Source organism: Monopterus albus, unplaced genomic scaffold (assembly GCF_001952655.1).
Source record: "Monopterus albus unplaced genomic scaffold, M_albus_1.0 scaffold171.1, whole genome shotgun sequence".
Classification (NCBI taxonomy): domain Eukaryota; kingdom Metazoa; phylum Chordata; class Actinopteri; order Synbranchiformes; family Synbranchidae; genus Monopterus; species Monopterus albus.
The window spans coordinates 246473-261886 of record NW_018128051.1 but is presented as its reverse complement, the minus strand read 5'-3'; the positions used below and the strand labels follow the sequence as shown (position 1 = coordinate 261886).

The following is a 15414-nucleotide window of genomic DNA, read 5'->3' as shown; positions in this document are numbered from 1 at the left end:
TTAGTTTTTTCTTTTGATTGTTTTTTTTTTTACTTGCTTGGCTGAATCTGAGAGAATGAACTCATCATGGATAAGAAGTCTAAAAACCACTGACAGTTTAAATAATTTGATATGCGGTAACGAAGCAAACTCAATCTGCTCATGAGAATTGTGTAATTCATCTGAAAGCTCCAGAGAAAGTGAGTGGACCAGAGTTTTAGCTGTCAGAATACAAAAGCTGTAGATCTTGAATGTAACACAGCGGGGGTGTAATCTTAATTGCAGAGTGCCCACAGGTGTTCTGGTGACTCTCTTAAATTACTGCTTGAATAATTTATGGCGATGCCAAAGGTGAGAGGAACATCGCCTGATTACGGATTTTCTCGCGAGAGCTGACTTCCACAGACACTGAGACGCGAAGTGACGGGATTCTAGTTTCCATTACGAGAGGACAGCGTCGTCAGGAATGTTTTTAAAGCGCTTAAGTGACGGAGTTTCACCTCTTATCGTGGAGACCCGAAGCTCCATGAATGCGCTTTGATGTGAGCATGGGCGGCGTTTTCCGTGTGTGTCCGTCCACAGGAAAGAAGGGGGCTCCGTGCGGACTCGGGAAATAAGTCGGCTGTATGCGTGAACCTATTTGACTGGTGGAGAATTAATTAGTCACCAAAGTATAAGCTACACAGCCGATTTCAGTGGCTTCTCAACTCGCCTTGTGCAACTATCCCCGGGATGTGGTGGAGCATCTGGAGTTGAGGTGATCCATGAACCCGGGAAGCGGTCCCGTCCTTCTCCGCATGGGCTGGAGGAGATCCAGCAGGTCAAAGCAGGAACAGCTGTTGGGGCATCAATAAAAGGGAATATTCTGAGGAGACGCCAATGTCTACCCGCCTGGGATCAAGCATGACGTGGGAACAAACCGTGGACCAAAGAGACCCCGTCACCATCACCGCAAACCTTGCCAGGAGGATGGGGCATGCGATGAGGGCTTAAGGTTACTGGCTTCTAAATGTCCCGTCTCCCTTTAACGACAGGTGAGATAGAGGCCCGAAGACACCCGAAATGGATAAACTCACTGTGATATCAGGATGTCTCTTCCTTGCTGCGGACATCTTCGCCATCGCCAGCATCGCCAACCCGGACTGGATCAACACTGGGGAATCCGCTGGTAGGTCGCTGGCGGCACTTTGCTCCACTCCCGCATTGTTTTGTGCAGAAAAAGTTAGGTTTTTTTTTTACTTGTTTATATGCACCGATAAGACCCCAGCTTCTGGATATCGGTGGGACAATAAAGGCTTGCATAAAACATAGTTTTAAAAGTTTGGTTACATAGATCGCGTCAGAGCAGTGGTTCTGTGTTGTTGGCTTGTGACCAATTACAAGGAAACAACACCATCACAGGCTTTGGCGTTAGTTTGTGGGCTGTTGGTAGTGAAAGCAGCCTGTCCACAAGGGTAAAGGATAGAGATAAGAAGAACAAACTCTTTTCTCTTAAGTTTTCTTTAAATTCAGCACCATGTGTTGCTTCCTGGGGCCGAGCAAAGGTAAAAAAAAATGTAACCAAATTCCCAAGGTTGCGATGGCTGAAAGGATCAGGTTATGTTGCAGATGTCGCCCTCTGCCCTGACATGTTCAGATACTTTTTCCAAGAGTTCCTCAGACTGTTAACACCAGATACCAGGAGCAGCAGGTTTGTGAGTGAATGCACTGTGTGAATACGTGTTTATGTTTGTCCTTATTGTGCCACAGCTCCGATTGACTGGGGTAAGGATGACCTAGTGGCAGGGCTACTGTAGCACAAGGCTGTGGACAAGGATTTTTCCATTGTCCTCCTGTGGGGCCGCCCTGAAATGGATCAGTGTTTGTAGCCCTAAACAGCTGTTAAAAGATGCATGAAAGCCCAGTTGTAGTTGAGTTACTGCAAACAAGTCCATGACTGAGAGGCTTTACAGACACATGCATGAAATCCAAATGATATAGTTAAAAACAAAAGAGACTTTGACAGGCCTTAAAAACAACTGGACTTTTGTTTGGTAATACACACAGCTGTGGACCTGTTGAGTACTGTGTAGCCACTTCTACAGGACATACACTGTCGGTGCACTGCAAAGGCTCTGAAATCTAGTTTCATAATGGGTTTTGAGTGTTTGAACGAGTGCTCTACCAGTTTACCATTGTACTCTTATTTTAGTGTCAGAATCATGATGGCCAGTTGTTCTGGTGCTTACATTACCCACAATGCTACACTGCTTGTAGTGGCTAATGTAGCCCTTGAGCCACTAACCTCATGCAGAGATGAGGAGGAGGCTACAGATGCCTGCTACGCTCATTTCTGTGACTGTTTTTCAGACTTCTCTAGTCCCAGCTGACTCTGACTCAGGTGACGTCAACTTGAGGCAGTTTGTCAAACGTCACACAGCCCCCTCTGGAGACACAAAAGGTTTCTACAACGTTTAAACAGTAGTAAAAGTCTGTAAACGGACCTTACCTTTCACAATGTGAAAGGAGGAATTCCCTTTTAAACTACAGCACACTGGCACACAGGCCCTAGTCGCCCACCAGGTTCGAACTCGCAGCCCTTCTTGCTGTAAGGCGACAGTGCTAACCACAGTGCCACTGTGCAGTCTACTTAGTGAACATTTTATTAATGGCATCTGATATCAACAGCAGTTGTTCTTGGTGAAATTAAATGTGTAGTTATGACCAGTATGATTATACTTCAGCCAATAATTATCTTTTATGGGGAGCCAGATGTATCATTGATTGGACAGTCGATCCAATAATTAAAGTTGATGAAATCCCTAAGTCCTCATACCTCGTAATATTCAGACGCAAAGTCTAAAGCCTAATGCAACAGACAAACGGTACCACTACAGTATGTGCACAGCTGCCTGTCAGCCTCCACCCTAATGCTACAGTGGAGCAGAGATAAGCATGCAACAGGCGTGCTGAGTGGTTATTACAGGATTGAATAAAAACCATAATAAATAAAACGACTCTGGCTGTGGCTGCAAGTCAAATGCATATCAAACTGTATTTTGTTGCATAATAAAATGAGTACCCATGCACCAAATATAGTTTTTATCAATGAGCGTAGTCCAAAAGTGTTCAGAGCAGCTCATGCTGAGGGTTTGACCTTTTGTTCTCCACAGTACACAGTGGTGTGAAATGACTTTATTGAGTGAACTAAATGCCTTTTGCTCCTGTTTAATTAGCCACATAGTTATTACCCGAAGGCAGGGAATGTTGTTTGGAAATGATGTGTTACTTTTAATTAGGCCTCCTAGGAGAGTAATGTGTTCCACCTGGAGAGTTAAGGCTCCTCCGGCTCAGTCGTGACGTATTTCAGTTTGGCCACAAGTGCCTAGTGTGTACGCAGAAGTCGGAAACATCACACTTAGCTCAGCCCTGACAAATCTATTTAGTTGGACTTCTAGATTTATACGATGCAAACTTGAAACATTTTCTTTACATTAATAATGGGAATAGGGCCACTGTGAAAAACTGAGTTGTGACTTTTATGTCAGAATTTTGAGATAAAAGTCAGAGCTCAACATTTTTACGGGGCCGTAATCCCTTTTCGAATCTAATAAGCCCAAGTTCACGGTGAATGTGCATCATTTAGAATCCAACCACCTGTGACATCAACACTTTAGTTCGTTGTACCTGCTGTTCATATTCCTACTGTAGTCGTTCTTTTGTGTTGTACAAGTGTGTTATTTACTGCCCCCTTATCTTTCACTAAAATGCCATAGCCTCTCTGAAAGGATGCACTGAGAGAGAACAGGATATCCTGCGTTTAGGAGGAATAGGTCAGCCTGCAGGAGGATGTGGCTCAGGTCTGATGTTCTCATTAGCCTGGTCCTGGTATGAGAACTGAAGCTTCTCCATGGCATTAAATATTTAACATCAAGCATTTAAAAAGTTAGAATGTTGTTAGAATTTTCTTAGGATTCAAAATCTGTTCCCACTGTTCTAATGCAAAAACTGACCGGACTTACTTGTTCAGTGGAATGAGCAGGAAGAATACCTACAAATGATTTGCATGTTTTTTTTTTGGTCCATAGTTTTGCATCTTTTACACATTAGCCAGAAAAAAACAAGTAAATGACACGCTCTTGATGGCTTAAAGTACCAGGTGTTGGTTCGAAAGCAGCTTATTGTAGTTCCCTTCTAATTAAAAGGCGTTCAGTGCTTCTCTCACTGTGATGCAGGTCACATGTAATTTTGGTCATCATGACAATTATCCTAATTCTACATTCACTGAATTTAAATTGCTCTGACTGGATTTTTCTTCTGCTTGTTGGGAGATAATTGTGAGAAATGAAGGAGACAAAAGAAAAAGAAGAGGTGGGAGAATGTGAATTGGGCATTGATTTTTATAAGTGTACACACCCGAGGTTTGGTGGGGCGATGCAGCATAGAGCAGATGCTGTCTCTGCTTGGCTTCACATGTTTGTGTGTTATATGCAGACATCACAGCGCCCACCAGGCTTTGGGAGACAGGAGGTTGGTCTCTCTCCATACCAACAGGTGCCTCTGGCCCTGGTCTCTGAGGGAAATCGGAGACTCCTTGGAGGTTTTTGAGGCAAAGTCAACATACAAGTGATGTTAATCACAGTTAGACCTCTAAGAATCAGTATATAGCACTGGTTAATCGTTATATTCTGTGTTTAACAGACTCTGGTGTGTGCTGCACCACAAACGGCTGAATACTTTTCACAGTGTTGACTTACTGATTGTCTGCACTTGGATTTTCTGTACAGTCAATGCAGCGCTTTCCCTGCAGTTGACACTCAAACCTCATCTTTCGTGTCCGTCTCCACGCAGGCTCTCTGACCGTGGGTCTGGTCCGGCAGTGCCAGACCATCCACGGTCGACGCCGGACCTGCATCCCCCCAAAGCTGCCTCCTGAGTGGATCACCGCGCTCTTCTTCATCATCCTGGGCATCATGTCCCTCACCGTCAGCTGTGGCCTACTGGTGATGTCACACTGGCACCACGAGGCCGCCCGATACGCCCGATGGATTGCTTTCACAGGGAGTAGGCATTTATTGTCACTTTTCATTTCAGCCAGTGGGATTTGATAGTTTCCAGATTGAATATGTCAAAATGTTTAGAAGAAATGCACCTCCATATCCGTACAGTGTCCGTTCCACACTACAAGCAGACATCGCTGTTTTTCTCTCTTTTTGCAAATGACACTCAGGATGGAGAGCAGTTGTCAGCCAACAGGAAGTGACGACTTTAAAACTGAGAGAAAAACACAAGCATCAAATGTTCCACATTAGAAGACAGGATGTATGTGTCCTCCTACTTTGATATGTAAATCATCAAACATCTGCTGGAGTGGTAAACATAACTGGCCTGTGTCCATTTTGCAGCTGTTCATTTATGAGAAATGTGCAGCTATCCCTCCATTTTAGCTAATAGAGCCATTTATCTGTTACGTTTAGCTGATAATTATCCAGGTAGGTAGGTAGGTAACTTATTACTTTTAGCCTGCTTTATCCAGAGTTTTAGTGGGTTCAGCTTTATCCAGTACCTTTTGATAAAGACCAATATCACCCATTACGCTTAGGTAACTATTTCAACCATGGGGTTAAGCTCAAACTTATTTATCTGTTACTTTAGGCACTTCAACAGTTTATCCATTATTTTTATCTAAGTATTTATTACTGCTGTCTATTACAACAATTTATCCATCACTCTTCACGTTTCTACTTATCTGCTTTCTTACTAACAGGTTTTCATTTCACACTTACAGATATTGAAGTGTCAGTGTCCACTATGTGGATTCTAATTTTTAAAATTAGAATTGTAGTTTGTGTTTTCAAGTAGCTGAGCTACTCCGTTATCTTTCCACATGCCCCCCTGGGCTACAAGTTAGTACTTGAGCTCTGCCTGCCTCTGCCCCAGAGGAGATATTAATGCTCTCCTCTCCCTCCTGTTTTGTTCTCTGTTGTAGTGGTCCTGTTCTGCATGGCTGCTCTCATATTCCCAATCGGCTTCTACATTAACGAGGTCGGAGGACAGCCCTATAAGCTGCCCAACAACACAGTGGTGGGCTCCTCCTATGTACTCTTCGTTCTGTCCATATTCTTCACCATAGTGGGCCTGCTGTTCGCTGGGAAGGTATGTTTGCCTGGCTGACACACCCTCCCTCCTCTTTTTGTGGGTCTTTGGAGAAACGCCACTGGAGACAGATTTCATTAGAACTGACCTCTCCGTCGCATTGTCGCGAGTATCGTCGAAGTGCGGCTACACTGGGAAGCACCCGTTAGTGGTTTTTCCTTGTGGATGAATTATTACAATGCTCTTAAGTGGTGCTGAAATCTGTGCGATCCATCTGTCTGAGCAGGCGTGGAGAGCTCTGAGGTGGCCCTCGTCTTCAGTGACTGTGAAATGGTGAGCACACAGGAGAATACTAAAAACCATGATGAGGAGGACTCTGAATGCCACCCTGTTGTGTTATAAGTCATCTTAAAAATTAATTACAGATATTGGATATTTATTGCTCCTTTGATCCCATCACCCATGATGCACGTAGGAGCGGATGCTGGCCACAGCACCAGATATTGGCCAGTCACATCCTTTTTCATGGACTCCAGGTCCCTGACATGAAGCTATTTGTAAGGTATACCATGATATCTTTTTCTCTGCACATTTTATTTAATTGTTCAGCTATTTCTTTTGAAGCAGTATTTTTTTTTTTTAAAGTTTCCCTGCCATGCAGCTATATTGTGGATCGCTTTGCCTTAAAGAGCTGTTAACCTTAAAATAACTACAGTATGTTTTAAGTGTGAGGTTTTTAGTGTCCTGGCATCAAATGTACAAGTCTGGACATGCAAAACTGGAATATAAAATGGGGTATCAGCAACACCTAACCAGAGCGGCCTGTCAGTCTGACTCCTTTTTGTTAGATTAAGCCTTCCGCAGTCGGGATCAGCAGCGAGACCCGCGTCAACAGGTCAAACCCCTTTCTGGTCTCTGTTGCAGATAATTTTTAGTGATGTTGTGAATGTATTATTCACCTTTTTGAGCATTTACTGTAGTTTAAACACTATCAGGACTGAATCCAATTAGTTTCATACAGCTGGGATGTTGATGGCTACTTCATCTCTGTCTAAATGAACCAACAGCCAGTTTGTTCTTTTCTAGAAGCACTGTGACATTTGTGAATGAGCATGGAAGATGTCATCTTATTAAAAATGACTCGCTGGAACAGTGATCGTCTCACCAGTTTGTTTTAACAATGTTTGTCATGAACAGTCGTAATGCTGAGAGTTTCTAAGCAGAAGGACAAACATCACACAGAAATACGGAGAATCAGCAGAGGCAGAGCTGCGTTACCACTGTGGTAGTCCTTTGTATTTTACTTGATAAAGTCAAATTTCAAGGTTAGAGCTAAAGAAAATACACTGATCCATTTTTGTTCACAGATGATACTTTCGAGTGCACAACGTTCATCTGATGTTTTTGTCTTTAGTGTTCATCAGCAGAGTCTCTTTGGAGCAGTTTCATGCTTTTCCTCCTGTGTCTGTGGGGATGCACTGGATGTTTAGGTTGCCATGGAAACATCTTAAAGTATTTAGTGATGTGTGTTATGCTATGAGCAACAACAGCAGAAATCCAGGCGTGTGTTTAAGGTCATGTCGCACCCTGCTACATTTGTCTATCTACTGTTTAACTTTTTTCTTTTTGCCAATGTTTTCATTGGCAACAAGCAAAGCAGGAGAAGAGGGAGACGTTGGTTCTGATACCACAAAGCGATTCTTTTCTCTCACCCCAGTGGAAAATAGCTTAATTTAAATAACCATGGCATACATGCGGAACGATATACATTTGATTTATACACTTATTCAAATACTTTAAATAGCATCTATGAGAGATGTAGTTTTTATTTAATAGCAAATCAGAGAATTTAAAGATGGTCTTAGGCCTGTATGAAGGCATGTTGTATGTGCACATTAGGAGCAAGATTCTAGGTCATAGAATGCCATTTAGATATGATTGATGCATACAAGTAATTTTACACCAGCATTATTAACAAACTGTATTATATAGAGATCTCATTGAAAATGGGTAAACTGCTAACAAAAACACTGGATAATACAGTCACTGACTGAAGGAACATGGGACCTAGGCATTCAGATCAATGACCTCAAACTATAAAATGATGCTGCAGTCACATGGAACAGACATTACATGTTCTCAGTAAAACATGCTACTAAGGTAGAACAGTGACACACACACATACATATACACATGCTGTGTCTTCATTCCTTGTGGGGACTTTACATTGACTTGCATTCATTTCCTGTAGACTTATCCTAATCTTAACCATAACCACTACTTGCCTAAAACCTAACCCTGAACCATGTTGCCACCCTAAAATTCAGTGATTTCCTTGCGGGGACCAGAAGCTAGTCCCCACAAGGATGGCCGAGTCCCCACAGTGTGAGTGTGTTAACAGGTTTCGGTCCTCATGCTGTAAGTAATACAAAGGCAGACACACCACACTTTTTGGTTTAACTTGTGGTGATGTAACACTAAACCTTTAAATCAACAAGTACAGCTTACAGTACATGAAATGACTCTGGGGGTTACTGAGAAACGTGTATCCATAGATTTAAAGTCACAAAATTTATCATAAATATAATCTTGGCAGTTGAGTTTGGCACAGATTACATTACTCCTGCGTGCCAATCGGCACTGCCGTGTGCTCCACGGTGGATACGAGTAGCCACTTCCATTCTCACCACAAGAGGGTGTAATTGGACAAATTTAAGTTGATGAATCCACTTTGCTGTAGATCACCAGGATGCCAAACTCCAATCAGAAGCAGATGTAAGGACTTTAAACTTATAAAACAATTTATGTGCATAATGTTTTAGTTCAACTTTTGTATTTTATCAAAGCCTTCACCACATGCCTGCAATGTCCCTGACTGTTTGTTGTCCCATGTGTACATATAGTTCAGCATAACTTGGTCCCCCTCCTGAAAGTGTTGGATCCATGGCTGAGGCTTGTGTCAGGCTATGGCAGGACTGCTGTGCTGCACCTTGGTTATTTGTGCAGCTGTGAGCAGGAGTACGCCGCTGAGAAGCTCCAGGCTGTAGGAGAGCCACGCCATCCCCAGAGACCAGCCGAAGGAGGTGTGGATGTAGGCCAGACCTTCTGGCCCCACCAGCCTTTCTGTCTCAGCCAGAGCCTTATATGAGTAGATGATGTAGAGGCTCACGCCACACAGGGTCAGCTGACCTGGACAGAGAGACCCATTACAAACATATATGGAGAAGAGATATAAGATTATTACTGGGTTTCCAAACTCACACAGAAAGAGTCTGATTTGTGAAAGTCACAGATACAAAACCTGAATGTTTTGGGGTAGAACATATTGAAACATCACATAGGCCTAATTTTATAACCCATCTGCTCGGATTAAAAAAAAAAAAAAAATCTGTTAAGATCCTTTATTTTAAAATTGTTGCTTTATACATTAAAAATCTTCAGCCAAGAAATTCCTTGCAGTCAGAGTGCTGTGCTGAGAGCCGATCAATAAAACAACAATAACACAGAGCCATTATCTACCTAAAAATCTCATACTGTGTGACAGGAAATACGTGACGCATGGGTTGTCTGCTTACACAATATCCAAGTCATCAGAGACTAGACTGAGACACACAAACACACAACTAGTCCGCACAAGTTTGATAGTGTTGCTATTGGAAACGCTTTTCATTTTTGATGGCTTGCTACTGGTTTTAAGAGGATGCAAGTGGAGTACAGAGGCTGCCCAGGGTGGGACTAATAATCATTTTACGATTACACCCTGAGGTGCTACGCGCTTGTAATGATGAGGAAGCTGCATCTGATGTCTAATTTTTATGCAGCTCAGCGGGAAGAGCAGAGAGGCTGAGAAACACCATGGACAGAGAAACAGACCAGAAACTGCCTCACACAGCTTAATGTATAGGCAGAGAGGAGGACTCCTACTACTACTAGTACTACAGTAGAAACAAATAGCTGATCAATCATGCACTCAAATACTCACTGGTACAAGCTTCATAATTGTGATGATTCTCTGTTTTTCTTTATCTTCTATAATATTCAAACAGTCAAGCAAACTGAGAAACTGGCCTTTTAAGACAGTCATGTGGTGTCGTTCTATACGTGGCAATGGTGGGTTATCAGTCTGTTGGTTGGTGCGCTATATTGGTCCACACAGAAATATGTCAACAACTGGAAGGACTGTCATGAAATTTGGCCCAGACATTAATGTACTATCTTTTAGTGCTAATGCTAGCATGCTAACTGGCTAACCTTACTGATAGTGAGAGTGTTATATAAGAATATTAGTAGGCAGTTAGCATTTAGCTCAAATCACTGCTGTGTCTAAGTACACTCTCAAAGAGCTGCTAGCATGGCTGTAGTCAGTTTACACTATTTTTTCACATTTTATAGATCAAATGATTAACTGATAAAATAATTGGCAGATTAATCAATAATATCAGTAAATGTTTCTTTAAGTCACAACTACTAAAAGTACTATTACTATTGCTTCTACTTCAAAAAAATCAATTGTAACAACTATATTTCAACTAACATTTTGATATTTTGTCTGCTTTTACCCCTTGTTGTCCTGGTGCTGTAATTATAAAGTAGGCACTGCATAGACAGCAACAGGAATAATAACATATGTCAGAATTTACACAATATTAAAGAGGACATTATGCATTTCTGCTTTTGGCATAAACAGCTTTGAGGCACTCTGTAAGTGCATATCAGAAGAAACCTTCCTCCAAACACCAATTTCACGAAAACTGAAGCAGAAAGGAAACACTTAAACAGCCCTGCAGGGACAAATACTCATCAGGCTGTTTAATGGTTGGTAAGATAAGAAGCTGCGACATTAGAATGAAGATGCAAATCAAAGAAATTCAAATGATCAGCTTTTTTTTCAGTTAAATATGCACAGTCGCTTCAGAAAGTGTTCAAACCTTTTCTCTTTTTTGTATTTATTGTGTTGAATATTAACTGACTAATGGTGCCATTTTACCCACTAATCTGTGCTCAATAACCCAAAATGACAAAGTGAAAACTATTTAACATTTGTATCAAATGTATTACAATTCAAAAACTGAAATCTCACCTTTCTAAAAGTGTTGACCCTTAACTCAGTACTTTGTAGAAGCCCCTTTGTTGGGGTTTTATTAATGTAACACACTCTGACTGAGGTGGCACTCTGAAGATGCTCAGGTATTAGATTGTAACTGACAAATCCAGAGTCCAGAGTGTAATTAAATCAAACAGGAATATAATTTTAAGGCTGAATGACAAGCAGGGCGATGAGACATGTCAGGAACATCGAAGACCCAGTTAGAGAATCAACTAGTTCACAAGGCGCCTAATTCAAGCCTTTATCATATTGCTCACATTTCCATGTGCTGCTTATTAAAGGGAGACTATTGATTTGATTTGATTTGATTTATTCATTCAAGCATGTAAAACAGTTGATATGTCAACACATGTAATTTCACACATATCCAGCAAATGCTAATCCAATATCAGTTTGCTTATACCTAGTACATGCTTGAACGAAGTAGGAAGAAGTCAGACTTATCCAGTCCTACCCCATGACATCATCTTACCATCATTGGTTTGCAAGCAGTATCTCTACATAGATAATTATCTTCTACACCACACAAGTAATATACTAAAGAATTATTACAAAGTGTTAACATTCATACACCACACCCACAATGTTCCATCTGGTTAATCATTAAGCCTGTTCTTGCATATATCTTGATTGACACATACCTTTATATTTATGTTTAAACTCGTCAATTCTATTACTATTTTTTATGTCCACACTTAAATTATTCCATAGTTTTACCCCACTTATGGAAATACAAAATCTTTTTTTGGTTGTACGTATAGCATGAATTTTTAAATTTAACTGACCCCTTAAATTGTATCCCCCTTCCCTTTCATTAAATAGTTTTTGAATTCCACCAGGTAATACATTGTTCCTGGCTTTATACATAAACTATAAAGTCTCTTTCTGAGTAAGTGTTTATTGATGACCAGTGGTGGAAAGTAACTACTGTACTTAAGTACAATTTTGAGGTATTTGTACTTTGAGTGTTTTCATTTTCTGTTATCTCATACTTGGACTTTACTACATTTTAGAGGTAAATAATGTACTTTTTACTTCACTACATTGAATTTTTAACTACAGTTACTTTTTATTACCAAATTAATACAAAAAATACAGTATAATTATGAGACCTCATTGATCTGTGGTGGAAAATCCACAAGCTACCCAGCGGTAATTCAAATTATATTCATATAAGCTGGTTAAACCTAGCTCCTCCTTTATCAGCTGCAACATTAAATGTGATGTGCACAATAATACATCAGTAATTATAATACAATAATATGATACAGGAATGTGAAATGTGCCATTTTGCATAATGAGCACTTTTACTTTTAGTACTTGAAGTATATTTTGATGCTTATACTTTTGTACTTTTACTTAAGTAGCTTTAACTTGTAACCGAGTATTTATACACTGTTGTATTGCTACTTTAACTTAAGTAAAGGATCTGAGTACTTCTTCCACCACTGTTGATGACAAGCTCCTCTTCAGAGAGGTCACAAGGTACTGGTGGGGCAGCATCCAACAGATCCAGGGGGAAGAGCTCAGCCAGATGCTCAGACATTTGGTTTATGTGCACACAAATAACTTGATTACTCCAAATTCCCTGATCAACATAATAGTGTAAACATAGCTAACTCTCCCAATAACCCAGACTGACTTTATTTGTTTGATCATCAGTTATTAAGCTGGGTAAATGGGGCAGGAATATAATAAGAGAAAGAAATACTTCATTAATGTTTGTTATTCTTGTTGATGGATCTTTATAACATCTTAGCCGAAGTAGATGTATGTAGTTATAGCTGTAACCTGAACATTATTTTACTTTTGGCCAAGAAACAAACACTGTTTGTCTGTAACTACCAGCTGTGGTTCTGTCCTCTTCTTTATCCACATAGTTTATTTTGTAGCACAGACTCTGAACACGCACACACACACCAAAAGACATAATAATGGTGTGTTCATTCATTCATTCCTTTCATAGAGATAACCCATCTATTATGAACACTATTATTAGGGTTTTGCAGCATTAGATACATTGATAAGATTTTTAACAGACAACTATTTTCTTTCATATGTCTAAAAGCCATATGTTAAATCCTTTGTCTGTTTACTGCATATATTTGATATCTTATCTTTTTGTGGCCCATGTGAACCACTGAGCAGAGGTCCCAGTGTGTGTAGGTTTCAGGAGGCCTTATCCTCATCTTGCCCCACACAAGCAATGTGAAGAGAAATCCAAAACATTAGATGCAAATGCTTCCAATGCAATTTTGCTTCACTCTTGTGTCACCCCACAGACCAATAAAGGTTCTCATAACCCATCTGACAGAGTACAGGGAGAACTTATGATGTAACAGAAGGGAGAGCAGCTACACACACACTTAACCAATATGGCCAAATTAAACAGCCAGTCAGTCTTGGGTGGTAATAAGCTGCAGGCCCTCTGGCCACATCAGGTCAATAACTATAACAGAGGTCAATTTCCGCCCGGCACATCAAATGTTCCTATGTGCTCACATTAACCACATGACGTTGCTTCACCACCACATTCTGTCCATATGTATTCCACCATTCCTTCCACTGGTTTTCAATTTGTTCTTATTGGAGAATGGTTGTAGAAGTGGACAACTAAAACGTCAAGAGAAAAAATGTAGTTGCAAAGGGTCCTTTATATTACAGTAGCTTATATTATTATTTATTAATTGTGATCTAATAAGCGTTCTTTGACTTAAAGCCACACTATGTAACTTAGTGAGTTACTCACTATGTAAAAAAGTGAGTGAGGACAGTCCCTGCTCCTCACCTAACAGCCATCTTAAGAAATAATCATCAACGTGTTGAGACGATTGACTCTTCTCTCATTTATACCAACATCTATTTGGCTCTTAGTTTTAACGTTGAGGTAAATGATCCGAAGCAGAATTACCTTGGTGCGTACCTTCCTCTTGCATCTTGCTCTGTGATATAATCTGTCATTTTTATTAACGCCTTATCTTCTACAACTTAGCTGCTGTAATGTGCAATTTCAATGCTTCAACCACCACTGAATCTTAAATGTGGTAAGGGATGCATTATGTTCAGGAAAGAAAACACAGGCACAGTCTTCACTGTCCACACTGTGGAGATGGGGCTTACTCACCCCTGCTCCATCTTTTTGCCCTATTTTAAGGTTTGGCTTACAGGTACACTAATAATATTGATTCAACTTGTCAGTGCCACCGGGCATTGTGGTTTTAATAGATCTCTCTTGAAAGGCTGATAAAATACCAAACATCTGAAGTGTGACGATGGATACAGTGACAAGACAGCTAAAAGAGAACCTCTACTTACTGCAGATGAAGAAGTAGGAGGCAGTGGCGATGAGGAGGACAGGGCTTCGAGCCAGGGAGCTGACCAGTCCACAGATGCCTCCAAACAGCAGCAGGAGCAGGCTGACAGGGAGCACCACCACTATTGCACTGTGTATGTCTGCATATAAACAGAGATGCACACAAAAACTGATGGATTATGAAGCATCTGTGGCTGTTTTACAGTGAAACGTCATTAGCAGAGTATCTTTCATCAAAGCTGAAAGAGAGACTCACTCAGCATGTGCAGCTCAGTCTCAGAGTAGTAGTCCACTGTCAATGAACCACCACCTGGTTGTTATGGTTCAGACAGGAGAAGCACAAGTTACATATGCAACGTTACTCCATCAGTCAGACACTCTCAGGCATGGAACAAAGTTATGGAAGAGCATGAATCTACCTTCGCTGACACTCCACAGCCCCGAGTGGGAGCTCAGGTCCTCCAAGTCGCTCATGTTCACAGGATTCATCTCTATGATGTACCAATACTCGGTTCCGAGGGAAATCGCCAAAAAGGCGAAACTCAAAAACCCACAGATACCAGCTGTAATAACTAGAGGCCCGAAGCTTACCTTCATCCTGTACATGCGAATGTTTGGTTCACTGTGATGGCTTCTAACGTTTTACGCGCAAATTATGGGATGCGACATAAAAACCCACGATGTACTTGCAGGTGCCAAAAGCACCATTAAGGTTATCCAAATGCTTTCCTGTCGAGGGGGGATTAAAACCTAAAGGACAGAGACGGCGATCAACTTATCTTTGTCTGGATGAGTCTCGTCATATCTGCACATGAATGCAGCCTGGCTGAAGAGCAGCTGTGGCCGTCTGGGAGGGACTTGAGGCGCGCACGTTTACGCAAAATATCATGGATATGACGAAATATATGCAAGTACATGAGGACGATCATATACATTCTCA

General features: G+C 41.1%; 2 protein-coding genes across 2 annotated transcripts; one reads left to right on the top strand and one right to left on the bottom strand.

Annotated features, from left to right (window-relative positions):
* The first annotated feature begins 26 nt into the window (after positions 1-26).
* Positions 27-7208, top strand: LOC109969198 (uncharacterized protein C16orf52 homolog B-like). The gene is made up of 3 exons (XM_020615922.1): positions 27-1147; positions 4810-5022; positions 5948-7208. Exons 1-3 carry the CDS (start codon positions 1042-1044, stop codon positions 6130-6132), a joined length of 504 nt encoding a protein of 167 aa, XP_020471578.1. The 5' UTR covers positions 27-1041; the 3' UTR covers positions 6133-7208.
* Positions 7209-8428: 1220 nt separating this feature from the next.
* On the bottom strand, positions 8429-15091 carry tmem235b (transmembrane protein 235b). Its single transcript, XM_020615942.1, has 4 exons — positions 14894-15091; positions 14731-14784; positions 14477-14614; positions 8429-9243 (listed from the first exon to the last, which is right to left on the bottom strand). The coding sequence occupies exons 1-4, from the start codon at positions 15078-15080 to the stop codon at positions 9014-9016; spliced, it is 609 nt and encodes a 202-aa protein (XP_020471598.1). The 5' UTR covers positions 15081-15091; the 3' UTR covers positions 8429-9013.
* Positions 15092-15414: the final 323 nt, after the last annotated feature.

What these genes read in the sequence shown, in the direction of transcription:
- LOC109969198 (XM_020615922.1), top strand. Translation starts at nt 1,042, where the DNA reads ATGGATAAACTCACTGTGATATCAGGATGTCTCTTCCTTGCTGCGGAC. An exon ending in CAACACTGGGGAATCCGCTG is followed by an intron (nt 1,148 to 4,809) that starts GTAGGTCGCTGG and finishes GTCTCCACGCAG; the next exon opens with GCTCTCTGACCGTGGGTCTG. An exon ending in ATGGATTGCTTTCACAGGGA is followed by an intron (nt 5,023 to 5,947) that starts GTAGGCATTTAT and finishes TCTCTGTTGTAG; the next exon opens with TGGTCCTGTTCTGCATGGCT.
- tmem235b (XM_020615942.1), bottom strand. Translation starts at nt 15,080, where the DNA reads ATGTACAGGATGAAGGTAAGCTTCGGGCCTCTAGTTATTACAGCTGGT. An exon ending in GACTGAGCTGCACATGCTGA is followed by an intron (nt 14,615 to 14,730) that starts GTGAGTCTCTCT and finishes GTTTATATGCAG; the next exon opens with ACATACACAGTGCAATAGTG. An exon ending in CTCCTACTTCTTCATCTGCA is followed by an intron (nt 9,244 to 14,476) that starts GTAAGTAGAGGT and finishes CTCTCTGTCCAG; the next exon opens with GTCAGCTGACCCTGTGTGGC.